Genomic DNA, 18,912 nt, shown 5'->3' with positions numbered 1-18,912 from the left:
ATTATACCAAGACAGATTATGGAGGCAACTAAGAGATCCAGAAAACATCTGCTAAACAAAATCAGAATTAATGGTAAACAGAATGCAATTCTTGATAGCTGAAGTTCACCCAGATGCAGAGGACTATAAAGGGGCTATTAGAGGCAGCTCCAATTAGGGACTAATTCCAAGGGTTTTCAGAAAGGGAGGCTCTAGTCACACGGTGGGGACTGGCAGGTGATGTTTATTTAGGAGATATCCGTCACGGGGCAAGATGGCGGAGGAGTAGGGTCCCCAGGTCACCTGTCCTCAGCAAATTACCTAGAAAACCATCCAATCATCCTGAAAACCTACGAATTCGGCCTGAGATTTAAAGAGAGACCAGCTGGAACGCTACAGTGAGAAGAGTTCGCGCTTCTATCAAGGTAGGAAGACGGGGAAAAAGAAATAAGGAACAAAAGGCCTCCAGGGGGAGGGGCCCCGCGAGGAGCCGGGCTGAGGCCGGGGCGAGTGTCCCCAGGACAGGAGAGCCCCGTCCCGTCCCGGAGGAGCAGGAGCTGCACCGACCTTCCCCGCGGAAAGGCCTCCCGGGGAATTGGAGCAGGATCCCCAGAAAGGCGGGGACGCCCTCGGGCTCCCGGGGACAGTAACAGAGGAACTGCGCCCCGGAGAGTGCGCCGAGCTCCCTAAGGGCTGCAGCGCTCGGCGGGACCCGGAGCAGCTCGGAGGGGCTCGGGCGGCGGCTCCGCGGAGGGGGCTGCGCGGCTCCGGGAACAGCTCAGCGGCGGCGGCTCGCGCAGAGGAAGAAGCTCCGCGCGGAGGGGGCTGCGCGGCTCCGGGAACAGCTCGGAGAGGCTCGGGCGGCGGCTCCGCGGAGGGGGCTGCACCGCCGGGAGCGCGAATCCAACAGCGCAGACCCCGGAGCACAGGGCGCCGGGACACAGCCCAGGATCCGGCCTCCCCCGGGACAGGCAGAGGCCGGGAGGGCCCAGGACAGCGAGGACGCTCCTGCCTGGAACTGAGCAGATCAGCGGCCCCGCCCCGGAGCCTCCAGGCCCTGCAGACGGAGAGCCCCGGAGCTACTGCGGGAGCTGACTCCAGGGTCCCAGAGCTGCCCCCGCCACTGGGGCTTCCTCCCGGGGCCTCACGGGGTGAACAACCCCCACCGAGCCCTGCACCAGGCAGGGGCAGAGCAGCTCCCCCAAGTGCTAACACCTGAGAATCAGCACAGCAGGCCCCTCCCCCAGAAGACCAGCGAGACGGACCAGTTCCAGGGGAAGTCAAGGGACTTAAACTACACAGAATCGGAAGATACTCCCCCGTGGTTTTTTTTTGTTTTTTGTTTTTTTGTTTTTGTTTTAGTTTTTGTTTTTGTTTTGTGCTTTTTTTTTCTCTCTTTCTTCTTGATTTATGATTGCTTCCCCCACCCCCCCTTTTTTCTTTTTTCTCCTTTCTTTCTTTTTCTTCTCTTTTTCCCCTATTTTTTTCTTCTTTCTCTTTTTTCTTTTTCTCTTTTCTTTCCTTCTCTCTCTTTTTCTCCTTCTCCCAATACAACTTGTTTTTGGCCACTCTGCACTGAGCAAAATGACCAGAAGGAAAACCCCTCAAAAAAAAGAATCAGAAACAGCCCTCTCTCCCACAGAGTTACAAAATATGGATTACAATTCAATGTCAGAAAGCCAATTCAGAAGCACTATTTTACAGCTACTGGTGGCTCTAGAAAAAACCATAAAGGACTCAAGAGACTTCATGACTGCAGAATTTAGATCTAATCAGGCAGAAATTAAAAATCAATTAAATGAGATGCAATCCAAGCTAGAAGTCCTAACCACGAGGCTTGACGAGGTGGAAGAACGAGTGAGTGACATAGAAGACAAGTGGATGGCAAAGAGGGAAACTGAGGAAAAAAGAGACAGGCAATTAAAAGACCATGAGGATAGATTAAGGGAAATAAATGACAGCCTGAGGAAGAAAAACCTACGTTTAATTGGGGTTCCTGAGGGCGCGGAAAGGGACAGAGGGCCAGAATATGTATTTGAACAAATCCTAGCTGAAAACTTTCCGAATCTGGGAAGGGAAACAGGCATTCAGATCCAGGAAATAGAGAGATCCCCCCCTAAAATCAACAAAAACCGTTCAACACCTCGACATTTAATAGTGAAGCTTGCAAATTCCAAAGATAAGGAGAAGATCCTTAAAGCAGCAAGAGAAAAAAAGTCCCTGACTTTTGTGGGGAGGAATATTAGGGTAACAGCAGACCTCTCCACAGAGACCTGGCAGGCCAGAAAGGGCTGGCAGGATATATTCAGGGTCCTAAATGAAAAGAGCATGCAACCAAGAATATTTAGGAGATATCCATTGCTAAGGAGTCACAGCCACCCAGGCTGTGTGACTATCCCTCCCCTCTCTCTTTTTCTGGGAAGACAGCAGCAGCCCTACTCTCAGGTCTCCCTCACAGTCCTGTTGGAAGCCAGGCCAGGCTGCTCTAGATTAGAAGGTATGAGTGAGCCATCCCTGGGAGGGTGGATAATGCAATATGACATTGGTTCCCACCCCAAAACTCACAGCCTCTAATCATAACACAATCGCAGACATCTGGAATAGTTTCTAGCTCACCCCATGTTCCTGAGAGATGGCTGACAAGGGCTGAATTATCCCGGCCACTTGCTCAGCTCACTCAAGTGTCCTCTCCTGGCTGTAATTCAATGTGATGGACTCAGTTAGAGAAAAGTACTGGTTTGAGCAGATGAGTTCTGGCAGTTACAATCAGCACCAGCCCTCGGAGTGGACAGGGGAGTGTCTTGGAAAGGTGAGGTTGGCCCCTTTGGCTGAAGCCTTAAAAGTTGAAATTAAATTGTAGGTATCTACAGGGAAGTGTAAAAACACACGCAACAGGAAGCAGATGAAGATGCAGCCACCTCTCCTTCCCTATGCAGCTAGCACAGGTGGGTCCCAGGGCACAAGGACAATACAGGACTTGCCTCATCAGCTGGGATAGGCATGTGCCCTTCCCAGAAGACAGCCTACCAGTCCCGCAGTCCTGCCACACTTACTGATACTATGTATTTCCCTCCAGGTTCTCCTGAGAGCCCTGCCCCATATCTAACTTGGAATCAAAGAACCCCTGGACAGTTTTCTTCCAAGAGTCCTTCTCAGCTCTCTGGCCTTGGCAGTGGGCATGAATGTACAGAAAACTGTACAGGAGAGAGGATCAGCACAAGAAAGAAACACTGGTTCAGGGGGAGTCCTTGTTCCCACAAATTAGCATGGAAAGGAAGGAAGGAGTCTCATGTGTGAGATCCTCTCTGCTCTCCTTTTATCATGGGTTGCTGAGGGTCACAGGAGGGAAAGAATGTAAATGCTCTCTGAAAACTCTGAGAACTGAGGAGTCATCATCATTATTACTAGGTCACCATTCTGTCCATGCAAAGCCCTTGGAAGTTACTGGTGCCGATTCCTAGGCTCATCCTGGGCATTGAGGAAGCCTTCCCTCTGCCTGAACTCTCTAGGGCAGGATTTGCAAAGGACATTGCATGGAACACCAGCCCTGAGATGATCAAATACAACAAAAGTAAGACACCATGAGAAACTAAGTTTGGGAAATGCTCCCTTTTGAGAGTCATATTTAGCATCTTATAAGTCTAAGAGGTTCTGCAGTAAAAAAAAATCTCAACAACTAGCTCAATATTGAGTCCAGCATTCAAGAGTATTATTTTCCTAGGGCTGCCACAACAAAGTTCTACAAACTGGGTGGTTTACAACAAGAGAAATTTATTTTCTCATAGTTCTTAAGGCCAGAGGTCAGAAATCTAGGGGTTGGCAGAGCCATGCTCCCTTTCTGAAGGCTTTAGAGAATTCTTCCTTGCTTCTTTCTAGCTTCTGGTGGTTGCCAGGCATCCTGGCATTCCCTGGTTCATAGACTCATCACTCCCATCTCTACTCCATCATTACATGGTGCTCTCCCATGTTTTCTTCTTCTGATATTACTTATTGGATTAAGTCCCCTCCTAAAAACCTGGATAATCTCATCTTAACTTGATTGTACATCTGCCAAGACACTATTTCCAAATAAGGTCACATCCACTGGTTCTGAGTTAGGATGTCAACATATCTTTTGAGGGGGACACATGAAGCTTATCTGAAGATGGAGCACTTTGATCAATTAGGAATATCCAATGGGGGATCCCTGGGTGGCGCAGTGGTTTAGCGCCTGCCTTTGGCCCAGGGCGCGATCCTGGAGACCCGGGATCGAATCCCATGTCGGGCTCCCGGTGCATGGAGCCTGCTTCTCCCTCTGCCTGTGTCTCTGCCTCTCTCTCTCTCTCTCTCTGTGTGTGTGACTATCATAAATAAATAAAAATTAAAAAAAAAAGGAATATCCAATGGATATCCACAGAACACTCCATAAAAAGTGCCTTCTAGAGTCAAGGCATTCAGTGTTTCACTTGTATATCACTGGAACAGAATCAGAGTGAAAAGATCAAGCTACACAATTTAGCAGTGTGTAACTTGCACTTAATTCAGAAAACAATTGTTGAGCAACTAGAATCTTGGACTAAGGCCATGAAGAATCTGGAATGAATAAGGTGAGGCTCTCTGTTCTTAGGAAATGACCTGATAGGATCCCTTAACTTCAAGAAAAGGCAGGGTAAGCTAAACAATTTAAGAAAAAGTTGGAAGGTATGAGGGAGAGGTGGCATTCAACAAAGATGAGGGACTAAGAGCACTTGGGGTGCACATATAGTATGATTAAAGCTAGAGGCCAGAGAATGGGCCACAGTCTAGGAATCATGACAAGGCTGGAAATCAGGCAGGGAGAAGGTCTAAGACACAGAGTACATTCAAGTTTCACTCAAGATCCTCAACACCCCCAGGACTTATCCTCGACTCCATTCACACTGCTCATCTTCTTCCCTCTCACTTCTTACTTCACAGACTTAGTCAACAGTTTCCAAAGATCATGTAGCATGGACTTGAGGTTGGTCACCCATTTGTACCGCTGAACCTGGGATGGAGAAGGAACTCCTCAGTCAGATGTAGGATTAAAACAAAAAAATAGGAAGACATCTTGGATTGTGTGACTCAGAGTCTACCTTCCCCAGACCTCTTCAACATGCCCCTGGCCTGCTGTATTGGGCAGAACAATTCAATGTCACTTACTTGCTCCTCTTTCATTTCCAATTATGAAACAACCTTAAGTGTTTATTATGAGACAATAATGTCTTATTTTTGTCTGTAGGAATAATAATTTATTGAAATATTCAGAGCATTTCTATAATTTTTCTACTTCTATACTCTTCTGGAAAAGACTAACAATCCCACCATTCAAGCAAGTGAATTCTCATGCCTGAAAATACTTGGAAACAACCTGTAAGGTCCCTCCACAACCCCCCCTCCCCCCCGGCCGCCGCCAGGTTATAAGCATTGGCATCAAGGCCTAAGCTATTTCAGGAACTCTCAAACACTCAACTTTGACAGAAACAATCAAGAAAGACATCAGTTCACAATGGGGGGAAAGTTTATGTGATGTCAGGACGAATTTGTCAGTACAATCAAACTATATGCTCCCAGTCAGCCAGTTGTGAGAGCTGCTACTGCCAAAGAGAAGGTTATGGATGAGGAGAGCACAACTCAACCACCCCTCTGCTCATCCTTCAACAATGTCAATCTTCCTGTGGATTTGGAGCCTGGGGTTCAATCAAGCCCTTCAATACCTCTGAGCAAAAATACACATGGTTCTCTCATGTCCTAGCCTTACTATTTAGAGACATTTTTAACACAAGGCAGGTGACATTCCAGAGCAGTTAGGTTATGTGTGATTCTATAGCACAAATTAATTCCTAACATCCATACTCTGGGCTACTGACATGAATTAAATAACATTCAGAACCAAGTTTCATGCTGACTTCTCTGCTTAAGGCTAGTTCTTTCCAAAATTTACATGGTCATCAATAAGAAACATGTCCTTTTGGATCCACCCATGTCCATGCAATTTCATTTGTTTTTGATACTGACACAACGCAGTCCACCCTACAGATGCAGTTCAGAGGACACTGAGCCCAAAACCAGAGCCAATGGCAAATGGGAATGGAAGTCACAAAGTTCATCCTAGAGCCACATTACCCAGATCCTTTGAATCCAGGGTTCCAGCCCCATGGGTAGCAGCAAACAACCAGTTAGGTTAGTTTACCAATACAGATTATAAAAGGTTTAGGTCTCCAAGCTCTAGAAACATACTGATAACATGGCCATTCTAGGTCTTTCATTATGGTGCTTAAGATAAGAACTAATTAGGAGCCAGCCAAGGATACATTACATTTAGGAGTCAGAATGCAATTTGCTCACACCTTTTAGATTGCCACTCTTTTGGAGACAGTGCTATGGAGAAGTTTGTCGTTAAGGCTAAAACCAAAGGCCAGACCCTAGAGCAAGAATTCAGTTTGATTTCTGACTTCCTCCTCCTATCTCTGCAATAAAGAGATGACTGGCAAAGATCACACAAACCGTAGAAAAGACATCTTATTAGACAGTAGGTATTGCTGAAAGTGAGTAAGGGCAACTTCAATTTTCACTAAAATATTTCAGAAATTACCACCCATACATACTTACCTCAGAGACTGGAAAACAAATGTGCCAGGAGAACTGGCGAGGAAAATGAACATAATGGAATTGTTTCAAAGGGGAAATTAATTGGTTACTTCTCTTTCAGCTTAGCTAAAGCTGTAAAAATCTAATCACAAATATTTTTCACAGTGGGGTATTCTCCCAGTTACTGAAATACTTCAAATCATAAACCATTTTTTATTGTTGATATTGTTTTTGCCAGGTGAAACCAAATAATTACTTCAAACTCCACTCAAAAATGAAGGTTCTCTAAAGACTGCAAACATGATTGTGAATAAGACAGTTCCCCAGATCCCACTTCTGATATTTAGAAGTCAAAGACATAGTTCTCTCAAGAAATTCTGGCTTTCAGTTCTTACAGTCCTTAGAGGCCAGTGCCAGACAGCACCCAGAAAAGGCCACATGAAATTTCAAAGAACAGGCTGACCACAGTATGAAGTTCATCCTAGCTTCAACAAACTACTTCCAAAATGTCAACACTGAGAATGAAATGGGTATGAATGAATTTTCCCTACCTTCTCTTCTTGTGACTTCAAAGCTTCTGGACTCCTGCAAGAAAAGAAAGACTTGTGTTTTTGAAGAATAATTCATATGTATAGATACTTGCAAATATCTCACCTCTGCTAGCCATTAATTCACAAAAAGATGAACAAGTTCATAAGAACATGGCATTCAGCAACATTGGGTCTACTAAACTCTCAACATACACACTTGTAAAAGGAAACAACTTGTTGCTTTGGGGCCTTAATCAAAAAATATATTAATTATTCAAATTATTTTTTAAGAGAGGGAGGGGGCGGGCTAGAGGGAGAGGGAGAAAGAGAATCTTCAGCAGGTTCCGTGCCTAGTGGGGAGTCAGTCTTGGGATTCCATCTCACAAGCCTGAGATCATGACCTGAGCTGAAATCAAGTTGGATGCTCAACCAAATGAGATACCCAGGTGCCCCAATCATTCAGTTTTTAATGAACAGAGACAACTCTCATGGTCTTTCTTATGTGGAATCTGGACTGGTACCAAGCATCAAGGAAGACCCTGTCCCAGACTGATACTACATCTTCCAACTAGACTGTAGGTGCTATAGGGCCTGGGGCAAACAGAAGCAGACAGAAGCCAGAATTATCTGACCTGAAGTAGGCTGTGATTTGTGGTTTCATAATGAATACCATCATTGCTCCTGAGTGGGTCAGTGGCATGATCTAGTTGACTGTGCTCAACTTAGTAGTTTCCAAAGGGTAGGATCTTACAGACAATTTGGACAGGCAGTCCATGCCACTGGACTCAATTAAGTCCATGTCTTGGGTATTTTTTTTTATTCAATTGCATCTTCCCACTATGCGTACAGCAGTAAGCAAAGTGTTTGAGAGGAGGTTACATAAGCCAAACAGAATTCCTGCACTGAAAACATTCATAGCTGGAAAAAAAAGAGAGAGAGAGAGAAAACATTCATAGTTGAATAGGAGGCTACAGAACAAACACAAATTACTGAGAAGTAAAGGGGTGGTTTTACCTTGAAAAATACCAGTATATTCATGTTCAGGCAGATACATAAAGAAAAGGGTTTTTTAAAAGAACCTTTGAAATAGCATTGCAGAATGGGCAGGCTTTCAGATAGAGGTAAGGGAGGGAGGGTACAGCAGGAAGAGAGAAAGGCTTAAGAAAAGGCAAGGTAATGGGAGAGTACAGGGTATGCTCAGGAAGCAGAAAAGGTACGGTGAGAAGTAATACGGGGGAAAGCCTGGAAACATATACTGTGGTTTCACAATGAATAAAAAGTACCTACAAGTCATCATAAATAACTGGTTTAGGGTAAAAAGCCTAATATTGAAAGTAAGTTGAAAATCCATGCTAGTAACCAAAGAAGAGAAAATAAAATATCTAACTTGGGCCAACTTCTTGCCATTATGACCAAGAAGACCATTTAGCACCAGCACTTTTTTTAGCAAATGGCATTTTTTTTCACACCTTAGCATTCTTGTCTAGCATCCTTTGGGGTCAAAAAGCAGAGGCAATAGGAGGGATGAAATGGAGGAGGCACTTGAACATTTATCTCCCACCCCCCAACCCCCACAATTTATATTCTATGACTGCCATCTCTGTAATGAGTCAAAGGCCTAAGTGGAAACCAATGGAACCAGTGGCCCAACAACACAGCACAGTTAACCAAATTAGCTTCTAGAATGATGGTTCTTAAGGAGGTACTCACTAGGTCAGGGTTCAGAAGAGGGACCATGGATAGTGGTGTTAGAAGAGTTACATAAGCTGTAAGGCACATCATGCAAAAAGCTAACCCAGCCCTTCCCACACTGCTCCTCAGCTCTCTGTGCAGGGCCTAGCACCACACCCCTGGAAATAACAAGTATTTTCAGAAGAGGGGAAACTCATGAGCAACTTGTATATATCAAGAAGAAGACTTTACGGATGTTTTATTGCAATTGTACAAAACATAAATCCAGGGAAAGCTGACATCTGCATAATGTTGTATCTTCTTATCTAACAACATGGTATTTTTAATCATTTGCTCAAGTAGACTTTTATTTCTTTCAAGAGTATTTTATAATTTTCCTGTGTGTCTCCTGAATATTTCTGTTTTGTATATATTTTGTTATCATAAGTAGAATTTCTGGGATCCCTGGGTGGCGCAGCGGTTTGGCGCCTGCCTTTGGCCCAGGGAGCAATCCTGGAGAACCGGGATCAAATCCCACGTCGGGCTCCCGGTGCATGGAGCCTGCTTCTCCCTCTGCCTGTGTCTCTGCCTCTCTCTCTCTCTCTCTCTCTCTCTCTCTGTGTGTGTGTGTGTGTGTGACTATCATAAATAAATAAAAATTAAAACAAACAAAAATAAATAAATAAATAAATAAATAAATAAATAAATAAATAGAATTTCTCTTTCACTTTATCTTGTAATTGCTTTTTGTGTGTATGATTACAATTGATTTTTATACATGGATTTTTAACCAGCCACTTGACTAAACTTCCTATTGTTTGTAATAGTTATTCCATGGAATCCTCTGGGGTTTCCTTTTATATATTTATGTAATCTTTAAATAGCTATGACTTTTCTCTCTTTTCAATTCTTAGGTCTCTCGTCTTTCTCTTATCTTATTGCTTTAGCTAATTCTTCAATCTAATATTAAGTGTTGTGGAAACTTGGCACATCCACGGGAATTCTGGTCTTATTTTTGACTTCAGGAAGAAAACCTTTAGTGTTTTAGTGTTTAGTGTTTTCCTATTAAGGGAAACAAAATGCTGGCTTTTGGCCCAAGGTAGGTTAATCATATTAATGAAATCCATGCACATTTTACTGAGTCTTTGAAATAAATGGATGTTCTAGCTTGTCCTTTTACTTGTTTATTTATTGACTATTTCCCTCCACTGGAATGTGAGTTGGGATGGCGCCAGGATCTTTTTCATTCTTGTATCCTCAGTGCTATCTGACAGAGATATTACTATATCAGTAATACAATAGAGCAGACATTCAATGCATATTTGTTGACTAAAAAATAAAATATGTGTTGAATTTTATCAAAAACTGTTTTTGAATTTGGGGAGATTATCATGATTCTTTTTCTTCTTAGCTCTAGTAGAATTCATGGTATTCACCTATCTCTGTACTTCTGGAATAAGCATTTCTTAATAATGATACACTTTTTAAAAAATATTGATGGATTCTGTTTGTTATAATTTTAAATATGTTTTTGCATTAATACTAATAAATAAGATTGCTTTATTATTTTTAGGTGCAATATTTTTCTCAGATTTAGGAATTAAAATGATACCAGCTTCCTATAATCAATTCAGAAGTTTCCCTTTTATTATGCTATGAAATAGTTTAAATAAGTGGAATTAACTGATCTTTAAAGGTCTCTTCAACTTCATTTCTCACATATTGATTAAAAGGTGAGGAAATAAAAGGTCAAAAAGGTTAAGCTTGTCCAAGTTCTCACTTAGAGGTCAGTGGCCAGCTGGGATTTAAATTTCAAAGCTTATGCACATAACAAAGCTCATGCACATCTCCACTTAATTCATAGAGGTAGTGTGAAATTAGATGAGAGATACTTCTACTTCAGGCTATGAAAGAAGAACAAGCATTAGACCAATCCTGCTAAAAGCAACTATAAAAGTTGGATTTTAAATAAGTTTTTGAAGGTGTGTCAGAGAAACAAATGCAGCCAGAACTTAAAGAACCAATATTCAGAGAACAGAAAGGTCCACTGAGGTGCTAATCTTCCCCTTGGGGCATTGGTCCTTTTGTATAGAAGCCAAAAAAAAAAAAAAAGAGCTGAAAGAAATTTCACTGAGTTGGGAAGATACCAGAGTCAGGGCTACCAAAGCAGCTAGAACTTAAGGGTATGAAATCTTAGAAAAGGGAACCAGAAATAAGTGAGCCCAATAATCTGTACTCAGCTGCCTCTTGAATTATATGATTATATCTGAGCTGCACATATAAAGTGCAAGAGGATGAGAAATAAGAAAAAAAAAATCAGCCTCAAATGAGCTGAAAAACTAAGCATAGATTTTGGTACTTATCATGGTGTTAGGGGAATAAAAATTAGGCTTTCCAAGAAAAAGTGGCCCTGGTAAATGCATCTGACTTTTAATTGGTATCATATACTCTCTAAGAATTTCTATTCTTAGCAGATCAAGATGATTTGCCAGTATTCTATGTCTAACAAAGAAAAACTAAATCCTCTCTGGAAGACAAAATTATTCACAGATTTATAAGCTTTCGAACATAATGTCCAACACTCAACCCACAATTACTAGGTATGGCAGAAAATGAGATCAAATGACTAAAATTCAATAAAAAAAATACAGGACAGTGAGACCCACACTTTAATCAGATTTTAGAATTATCAAACACAAGTTCTAGAATAATGATGACTCATTTGTTCAGGAAAATAAAAGTTGCTGAGTTTCAACATAAAATTGCAATCCATTAAAAAGGAATCAAGTGAAATTTCTAGAACTTAAACAACAAAGAATCCAACAGATGGATTTGAAAGAAGATTAAACACAAAGTGAAGAATAGTAATATGGGAACTAGATCAGCAGAAAAACAGACTGAAGATCTGAAAGGAGAAAATAAAAAGTGAAAAATAAAGAGTATAAGAGACATTAGAGGACACAGGGAAAACATCCAACAAGCATGTAATTTAAGTTTCAAAGTGAAAGGAGGGAGAAAATAAGGCAAAATAAGTATTTGAAGAGATGTCGATTGAGGATTTCTCTGAAATTAATGAAAAACATTAAGCAAAAGATTTAGCAATCTCAAAAAAAAAAAGATTTAGCAATCTCTACAAACCACAAGAAAGACAATACACAAAGAAAACTAATGCTAGGTAGTCATAGAGAAATAGTCTAATATTCAATGACAAAAAGAAAATCTCAAAACTAGGCACTGGGTGGGTGGTGGGGATGGAGAGGACTTATCATCCACAAAGGAGCAACAATAAGACCACAGATGACTTTGCAGAAGAAAATAATCAAACTGATAACAGAAATGAAAATAATGGAATGATACCTTCACAATTCCGAAAACTAGAATTCTATCTCTGGGGAAAATATGGGTATACACAGGGCAAAATAAAAATATACCTAGATAAACAAAAACTGAAAAAATATACTGCCAGCAGATCACCACTAAGAGCAACATAAGGGAACACTTTGGACAAAAAGAAATTTTTTTCAAATGAATGCATACTTATGCAAGAAGGAATAAAGAGCATTGGTATGGGTTAAAAATGGATAAATCTATTTTTGGCTGCTTAGCACAACAATAATGCTCTTTAAGGTAATATATTTTGTAGAAAATGCATGACAATATGATCACAAAAGGTTAGGAAGTCAAACATAACTGAAATATCAGAATGGCTTTTTACTGTTCAAAAAGTGGTAAAATTAGTGCTATGAGACCAAAGGAGTTGGATAACAAAAAAATCTGATCCAAAGGAAGACAAGAAAGGGTAGGAAAAAACAGAATAAAGAATATAGATAATAACGTGTTAGATTTAATTCCATTTAAATAAAAGCAGACTAATTCAACTAAAATACAAAGATTGACATAATACATAAACTAAAATCTCACAATATGCTGCTTACAAGAAACATACCATAAATAAAAGGATACAAAAATGCTGAATGTAAAAGGATAGAAAGGATAAACATTATTAATTCCAACCAGGAGAAAGCTGGTGTTGATAAGAGACTCCAAAAGCAAGAATTATTATTAGTGACAAAAAGGGATGGTTCATAATAATAGGCAATTTAACAGGAATATATAGCAATTCTAAACTTGTAGAAGACCAATAGCATAGCTTAAACATCAAAAAGTCAAAACTAAAAGTAGAAATGGAAAAATCTACAGAAATGGTCCAAGAATTGAGGAAACATCTGTCACTAAGTGACAGACTAAGTAGAAGAAATAAATCAGCAAGGATCTACAAAATTTGAACCTCGCCATTAACAAACTTGACCTACATCTATCTCTGAAATAAAGAGAGGAAAGAAGGAAGGAAAAAAAGAAAGGAAAGGAAGAAAGAAAGAAAATGTACACAGAATTTGAAATGGAGCAGGAAACCACACATACCCAGTTTTCTGGGTTGGTGACAAAGACATACATCAAACACTCACCAACAACTGCACATTCACCTCAACTGTCTGTTCAACATTTATAAAAACTGATCATATGCTGAGCCATCAAGAAGTACCAGCAAGTTTCAAATTACTAAAATCAAAGAGTACAGAGTTTTGTGACTATAGTGAAATTAAATTGGAAGTCAATAATAGGAGGAGATGGAGAAAAATCTCCAAATATCTGACCCATTGATTTAGAAGTATATCACATAATTTCCAAAAGAAAGTCACAAAAGAAGTAAGGTATTTTGGAATGAGGGACAGTTGAATTATTGCATCTAAAAAACCGTGGGATGTGGATAAAGCAGGACTTCTAGGGAAATATAACCTGAAAAGCATATGTTAGAAAACAATAAAGGCTAGAAATCGATGACCTAAGCCAACTGTCTCTGAAAGCTAGGAGAAGGACAATTTAAGCCCACAAAAAGTAGTAGGAAACAAATATGATAGGAGCAGAAATCAATGAAATAGGGGAAAACATATATCATAAAAATTTAAAGCCAAAAGTTGGTTCTTTGAAAAGATGAATAAACTTGATGGATCCCTAAGAAGCCTAAGGAAGGACAGAAGGAAGGCAGGCAGGCAGATGAGAAAGGAGGGAGGGAAGGAGGGAGGAGAACAGGAAGCAAAGGAGGACACAGAATTTGAAAATGAGCAGCTAATCACACATACTCAGTTTCTGGGAGGATGACAAAGGTGTCAATGCAATACGATGGGGGAAAGGATGGCTTTTTCAACAGAGGGTGCTAAATCAATTGGATATCCATATGGAAAAAAAAATGAATCTCAACCTCCTGTCTTGCAACATACATAAAAGTCACTTCCAGGTGAACTGTAGATATAAATGTGAAATGTAAAATAATTATGTCCCCAGAAGATACCTTAAGAGAGTATCTTCATGACTTCTAAAGCAAGTGAATATTTCCTAAATGGGATATATGAAAGGTAGCACCATAAAGGAAAAGAACGATAGGCTGGACTTTATTAAATGAAGACTTCTATTCATTAGAAGATGGGATTAAGACAGTGAAAAGTCAAGCCACCAGGGGAATGTGTTTACAATACATAGACCTGACAAAGCATTCGTGCAGAATATAGAAAATACTTGTGCAAATAAACAAAACAAATACAAGTCATATACTTGAAAAATGAGCAAAGCACTTGTAAAAGAACTTCACAAGTTAAGACCACAGTATGAAACTGCTATATACCACAGGAAAAAATTTTTAAAAACAGTAACATCAAATGTTTACAAGGATAGGGAGCAACTATAATTTTGTACTCTTGAGGAACCAGCCCCAGCAAGACTCTCCTCACTGGTCTGAGTGTTTACCAGACTCCCTGCTGTGGGCACTCTTTGTTATCTCAGGGGTTCCTTTTTTGCCTTCTTAATCCTTTAATACCTGTTTAACCAATTCCTTCTATTAATTTTTTTTAAAGCAGTGTGAGTTATTTATTCCCTGACTCAGTGGTTCCTCTCCTGGGTGACTCCCCAACAGAAGTTGGTCTGCATGAGCATCAGTGTACACGACTCAGCATGGCACCTAACAGACAAGAACAGGGACTCAGCCAGATGCCCCCCAACAGAAGCACGTATAGATAAATGTTGGCACATCCATACAATGGAAAACTTCACAGCTATGACAAGCAACAGAGGCAGTAACTTAAATCAGCCTCACAGATGGGACTTTAACTTTCACGTGGAGTGAAAGAAAGCAGAAACAGAACAGTACAGTTTGTAGGATTTTATTTTTATAATGTGCAGAAACAAAGAAAAACCATCTCAGGTGAGACGTTGGTGGTCACCTCTGAGAGGACAATGACTAAGGAGACACCAAGGTGGTTTCTGGGGTTCTGGGAATGTTCTTGGTTATGACACTGATGGGGGTCACATGGGTGTGTCCACCCTGTAAAGATCCATTGAGCTCTACACAGAAGATGTGTACTCTTTCCTGTCTGATATGCTTCCATTAAAATTAAAAGATGAAACAGAACAAAGTACCCAACTGTACAACTCAGAAGTCTGGTTTTTTTTAAGATTTTATTTATTTATTCATTAGACACACAGAGAGAGATAGAGATAGAGAGAGAGAGAGAGGGGGGCAGAGACACAGGCAGAAGTAAGCTTCCTGTGGGGAGCTGGATGTGGGACTCAATCCTAGGACCCCAGGATCACGCCCTGAGCCAAAGGCAGATGCTCAACCAATGAGCCACCCAGGCATTCCAGGAGTCGGTTTAATGGACTAAATCACACTCCCTAATATAAGATGAGGAAGTTTCTACTGAAGGAAAGGCCGAAGTGTGCTCACCATAATGAGTGTTAAGTGGCCAAGTCAGGTCGACACCTAAGTCTCATGAATCCTAGCACCACACTCTGCTGCCTTAGAGCAAATGCTCTGCCAGTACTCGGGAGCTCTATGATAGGGATTGAAAGGTGAGACTCTGAAGTTGGAGGATGTAGGTTGGATCTTGGCTTATTCTGGCCAGCCATGCCCCTGCCACCTTCAGTCAATGCCTTCATCTGCCTAAGCCTCAGTGTGTTCACCTATAATAAAGGTAGGTGTGGTACTTTCTCCTCATAAGAGCCGTGCTGGTCACCAGGGGAAATAATAAGGAGCCGGACCATGCTTAGCATGGTAAGTGACACACAGGTGTCCTCACATGGTGACCATCATCACTGCTATGACCACTAATGGAGGTAACCAAGGGGAGATAGGACAGGGTCATTTGGGGAAGGCAAATTAGCTCAATGGCTCCATCAATTATTGAAGCTAAACAACAACCTGCTCTCTAGTACTTGAGAAAGCAACCCCCCAAAAGCTATAGCAGAATGGTGCAGAACAAAATTCACTGGCATAAATGACACCACAGCCCTGGATACATTGCCTAAGGAAGAGATTATTTGCTGCCGAACCTTCAAACCAGATGGTTATAAATGAGAGTTAGCGCATGGGCATTACTTAATGACTACATTTCTTTAACTAAAAATCTAATTTTATTATGGTATAAATCACACTTTCTTGAAGTAGGGAATTAATTTTAGATTTTTCATTCACTGTTCATAACCTTTCCATGAATTTGACAGCCAAATCATTTTAAATGTCATTTAACCAATACAATACAACAGCTTTATTCCTCATTGTACCCTTCCTGAATCCATTATCCTCCACTATAATGGAGAAGAACTTAAGTAAAAAATTACCATTCCATAAAGCTGTATTTTACTGTGCAGTTCAACTGCATAATCTTTATTTTTGAATCAATATAATATGAGTGCTGAGTAATACTTTTCATAATCCAAAAATCTATTACAGATTCTCAGCTACCAAAAAGTAGTCTGAGAGCAGCTCAAAGAATATAAAATGAGGATCCTCAGATTCCATCCCTGGATACTTGTCGCATTCATCTGAGGCCATGTTCAGGAGCCTGAAGCTGTGTGTCAGGCTCAGGAAAAGGATGGTGGAGCCCAGCCACAGACCAAAGGTATGCCTCCTCATTCACGTGTCCTGCCATCTTCAGGTAGAGGGAAAGCCCCAGTCTGTCACTGAGAACATGAATGGGATTTGGTGGCTTCTGGGAAAATGTTGGCTCTGCGGGTTAGGAAGATGGGCATCAAAAGCATCCACTACCAGGAAGAGAATGACACAAAAGCACCAAGTGGAGTGGAGCTCAGCAGGGTCAGGTCTTCACACATGAAACAGATGTGAATCTGGTGCAGATGTGGCATAGCCCGCTGAGGTGGCCAGCTGCTGGCCCTCTGCCCACGCCACTGTCCTGACATGGATTCCAGGACACATAGTGTCTTGGTCTGGCATCAGAGGAGCGGGAGAGGGCCCCTGCTTCAGAGAGCCTCAAGCCCAAATGCCTGAAGAAGCTACACAAGGAAGTCCACGAGTTCGATTTATAAACCATTTGGTACAGTTGAGATCAAAGCTTTGCTAACATTGAGCACTAATCATTGCTGAAATTCTGACATCTACATTCTAAGTTTTTCTTATCTGGGATGCTCTTAAAACTAATGCTTCTTTAACAACCTTTCTTACAGTTTTTCATTTATTCATTTGAATTTTAAAAACTTTAACCACTTTCATTTTTGCTAGCAAGACGCCATTCTGCAATTAAAGTCTTCACTTGGACTGACAAAATACAGCTAAATAAAGTGATGCCTTATGTAGCATGTATTCCATTACCGGCTCCCATTTACTGAGCACAAATCAACCGTTTTGTACACTTTATCTCACTTATATGGTTCAGTAAAAGGCGGGAGGAAAACTGCTGCATTGTTAGATTTCTCAGCACATCATGTCTGGGTCTTCAAAGCCAGATGACAAGAGGATTAGGGGATTAACCCTAAACCCAAGGGCTAGTGTGAAAGCCAAGCTGAATTATCCAGCAAACAACAGGATTTTGGAGGGTGGGGGGTATAATCTGAACATCTGCTGCCTCCCACCATAAGTGTGGAACCTGTGGCAAGCTCTCTAGGAAAGGTCCAACCAAGGAGGTGCGGGCTCTTGAGAAATACCCCCTAGTCGAGGGGTCAGAGCTCATCTTTGAACCTTGCATAGAACAGAATCACATGCCCAGGAGCCCTGGAGGATAGAAAATGTGTGTCCTCTCTAGTAAACTGCCTTAATGCCTTCAAGGTGCATTAAAGGGGGCAGAGGAGCAGCCAACAGCTGTAAGCCTCAATAATGCTCAGGGAACTAAGGAAGTTGGGCACAGGGCATGGGCCCTTCCACCTTCAGCCAGCCCTGCCCACATGCTGCCTTATCAGGTGAGGCCTCACTTGCCCTTCTCAGGAGACTGGGAAAGGAAAGGGTGGCTGGCCCTGGGCATGACCACACAGGCAAAGGAAGTGACCTTCTCCAACATTCTGGGGCTGAACCATGGAGATACATTTAGCAAGCTCCTTCTGTGTCCTATCCAACAAGAAATTGGCCAGTGTAAGGAAACTGGTATTTACATAGGAACAGAAGGTTTATAAAGACAGAAGGCAGAGACGATATATGAGTGATTTTGAAAAAAAAAAATGGTAAAGAAATCTCTGTACAATTAAGGCACAAGGCACTGGTTAAAAAATTTAAAGAGCATAATTATGAACCTGCAAATACTTCCCTTGTGGCCCACTTAGGAGGAATATCAGTTTTATTATGCCCACAAGGGACAATGTGAAACAAGACCCTCACAGCCTCCAGGGGATCTGAGGGACACCCTGATTTTACTAGTAACTGCTCCACCAGCTCCAGCCTTGAAGGAATCACCCAGATACTCCCACTTCAGTTGACCCATCTGTAAAATGGGAGACCAGACAAGCCAGTCAGGATCAATTAGGGGACATCTCAGAACCAGGGGTTGAGTCTGACAGGCAGCTCCACTCGGTGCTTTCCGATGGGGAGCACAGAGTGACCCATACAGGAGAAAGCTGTGATACTCTGAAGAGAAAAGGTATTAATAGTGGTTACAAGACACCACAGAGAAAATAAAGTATGAGGATACTTCCCGTGCCTTCAGAATTTAAGATAATTTGGACGACAGTTTTCTTGGTTTTATTACTAAGGCATGAATAGAATATTATATGAGGATTTAGGGATTTTAAATTTGAAGTATTATTTAAAGCTATATGTTAAAGGTTATTCATGTACAATTAAAAAAAGAGAAGCTGGCTCTGAATTTAA

General features: G+C 41.4%; 1 protein-coding gene across 6 annotated transcripts in view; it reads right to left on the bottom strand.

Moving 5' to 3' along the window:
• The window catches only part of FSTL4 (follistatin like 4), a 558,936-nt gene that overhangs the window by 353,843 nt on the left and 186,181 nt on the right, over window positions 1–18,912 (bottom strand). For all 6 annotated transcript variants that reach the window (XM_041764231.1, XM_041764228.1, XM_041764229.1 and 3 more), the window contains one exon: window positions 7,119–7,152. In XM_041764231.1, coding sequence (XP_041620165.1) covers window positions 7,119–7,152 — 34 coding nt within the window. The remainder of the gene's footprint in view (window positions 1–7,118; window positions 7,153–18,912) is intronic.

Source organism: Vulpes lagopus, chromosome 7 (assembly GCF_018345385.1).
Source record: "Vulpes lagopus strain Blue_001 chromosome 7, ASM1834538v1, whole genome shotgun sequence".
NCBI lineage: Eukaryota > Metazoa > Chordata > Mammalia > Carnivora > Canidae > Vulpes > Vulpes lagopus.
This window is presented reverse-complemented; position numbering and strand designations above follow the sequence as displayed.